The sequence below is a fragment of the Sardina pilchardus genome, chromosome 12, assembly GCF_963854185.1.
Source record: "Sardina pilchardus chromosome 12, fSarPil1.1, whole genome shotgun sequence".
Classification (NCBI taxonomy): Eukaryota; Metazoa; Chordata; class Actinopteri; order Clupeiformes; family Clupeidae; genus Sardina; species Sardina pilchardus.
Genome location: NC_085005.1, coordinates 26,042,731 through 26,045,230, shown reverse-complemented (window position 1 = coordinate 26,045,230; position 2,500 = coordinate 26,042,731). Strand labels below are relative to the sequence as shown.

General features: G+C 42.2%; 1 protein-coding gene across 1 annotated transcript in view; it reads left to right on the top strand.

The window, feature by feature from the left end:
- Positions 1-2,500, top strand: part of pak5 (p21 protein (Cdc42/Rac)-activated kinase 5) — a 65,657-nt gene that overhangs the window by 62,694 nt on the left and 463 nt on the right. The window contains exons 7-8 of the mRNA XM_062550300.1: positions 49-174; positions 1,168-1,302. Of these exons, the coding sequence (XP_062406284.1) occupies positions 49-174; positions 1,168-1,302 (261 nt within the window). The remainder of the gene's footprint in view (positions 1-48; positions 175-1,167; positions 1,303-2,500) is intronic.

The following is a 2,500-nucleotide window of genomic DNA, read 5'->3' as shown; positions in this document are numbered from 1 at the left end:
CCTGTTGGTTCATGTTTGTTTGTTTGTTTGTTTTTCCTGCCTCTCCAGATAAAGCTGTCTGACTTTGGCTTCTGTGCACAAGTGTCCAAAGAGGTGCCCAAGAGGAAATCCCTGGTGGGGACGCCATATTGGATGGCTCCAGAGGTCATCTCAAGGTTACCCTACGGAACGGAGGTGAGGGATGTTCTTCGGCTGTTCTCTCAGCCGGCCCCAAGTGGATAGTTCTGACTGTGACCTGTCTTGAGACATGTGTGATGCATCTGTGAAGCACCATCTACATTCATATGTTATGGATCTATATGTAGAATTCTACAGAAAAATGTATGGAGTTAGTCTGTAACACCAATAGGGCAGGTGTCTACACATACCCCGCCCCTTCCTGTTATATGATTTACCAACCGCATCTTTGGAATCGGTGTGATTCTGTTTACTTCCCCATCACCATGGTAATAGCTATGCCACGACGAGTGTTGGTGCATGCGTAGTGAGCAAGTTAACATAAAGAATAACGTGTTTTTTTAACCTTATTTTAGCGATTTGGGTGTAGATATTTATATCGTTCAATTTGGATTTAACACATTTCAATGTGACCTGCCTATGTGAAGTTAATTCATTTGAATAGGAAAAGAGCTACCTAAAATAACTGCCTGAGGCCATCACCAAGACATGTCTCATTGGTCCGTCTTTGACCTCTGAAGTTCGCCTACAGAAAAAGCTACCATCTTTGCCCGAATAAGGAGATCTTGAATTATCGCACCTGTTAAACTTTCTCGCTGAGACAAAGAAATTGGTGATGCAGAAGTTTTGCGCCACACAGTTTTGTGCTCTGCCTTTGAGTGAATACTGTGATCTTCGGTATAGGTGAAGATGGCATATTTTGATCTTTGCTAACCCAGAGCTAACTTACAATGCAACTGGCTATAGTTAGTTAGCTTCATTTAACACCTGGATCTCCTTATATGGGCAAAGATGGCGGCTTTGGTTCCTTTTTGTAGGTAAACTTCAGAGGTCTATTCATGCCCCATTTGTCCCATTGATCTCTGATTGGTCCCTTTCCCATCAGTCTGGTGGTGAAGATGGTGGCATAAGCAAAGTCCTGCCGGCCGACTGTGACTGACCGCGCTTGTGCCTCTGTCCCTCTGTGTGTGTGTGTGTGTGTGTGTGCAGGTGGACATCTGGTCTCTGGGGATCATGGTGATTGAGATGGTGGACGGCGAGCCCCCCTATTTCAACGAGCCCCCCCTGCAGGCCATGAGGAGGATACGCGACAACCTCCCTCCCCGGCTCAAGGAGTCCCACAAGGTGCGACAAACTCCCACAGCAGCCGGCCCGGGCTTCACCTGCCACCTCACTCTCACATGTGCCATTTCATGCAGTTTCACTCACTATCCCAACAACATATGCAGTGCCACTATCACAACAACAACATATGCAGTGTCACTATCACAACAACATATGCAGTGCCACTATCACAACAACAACATATGCAGTGTCACTATCACAACAACATATGCAGTGCCACTATCACAACAACAACATATGCAGTGTCACTATCACAACAACAACATAATGCAGTGTCACTATCACAACAACAACATATGCAGTGTCACTATCACAACAACAACATATGCAGTGTCACTATCACAACAACAACATAAGCAGTGTCACTATCACAACAACAACATAAGCAGTGTCACTATCACAACAACAACATAAGCAGTGTCACTATCACAACAACAACATATGCAGTGTCACTATCACAACATCAGTTTCACTATCACAACAACAACATGTGCAGTTTCACTATCACAGCAACATGCAATTTCATTATCACAACAACAACAACATGCAGTTTCACTATCACAACAACATGCTATTTCACTATCACAACACTATGCAATTTCACTGTCACAATTCATGCAATTTCACTATCACAACAACATATGCAATTTTACAATCACAACATCAAACACAACTTCATCGTCACAACATGTCCAACTTCACGATCACAATGGCGTATGCAACTTCATACATTTCACTTTCACAACATGTGTATCTTCACTAATCACATCATTGTAGTTGGATTTGTAATACAAATCGCACACACACATACACACACTCCATCAGCATGCTCACAAACACCTCCACACACACACACATCTTATTATAATTCACTCTGCCACGACAAGACACTGGAATGTGTTTTTTAATGGTAGAAGCACTCAAAGGAGATTGTTCTAATTAAAATCACACTGATTTCAAAAGATGAGATAGTAATGATGCATGACAGATTGTTTGAGTGTTAAAAACAAAAACAACAACAGAAGGTGTCTCATTTTTTGTCTGATTCTCTGTCTGAATGGTGATGACACAGTGGAGATTGTTTTTGTTGTTTATTGTCGTTTAGTAGTCGTATGTTGTTATTGTTGTTGTTGTTGTTGTTACTATTACTTCTGCTGTTGTTGCTGTTACTATTTCTGTTGTTGTTGTTATTGTTACT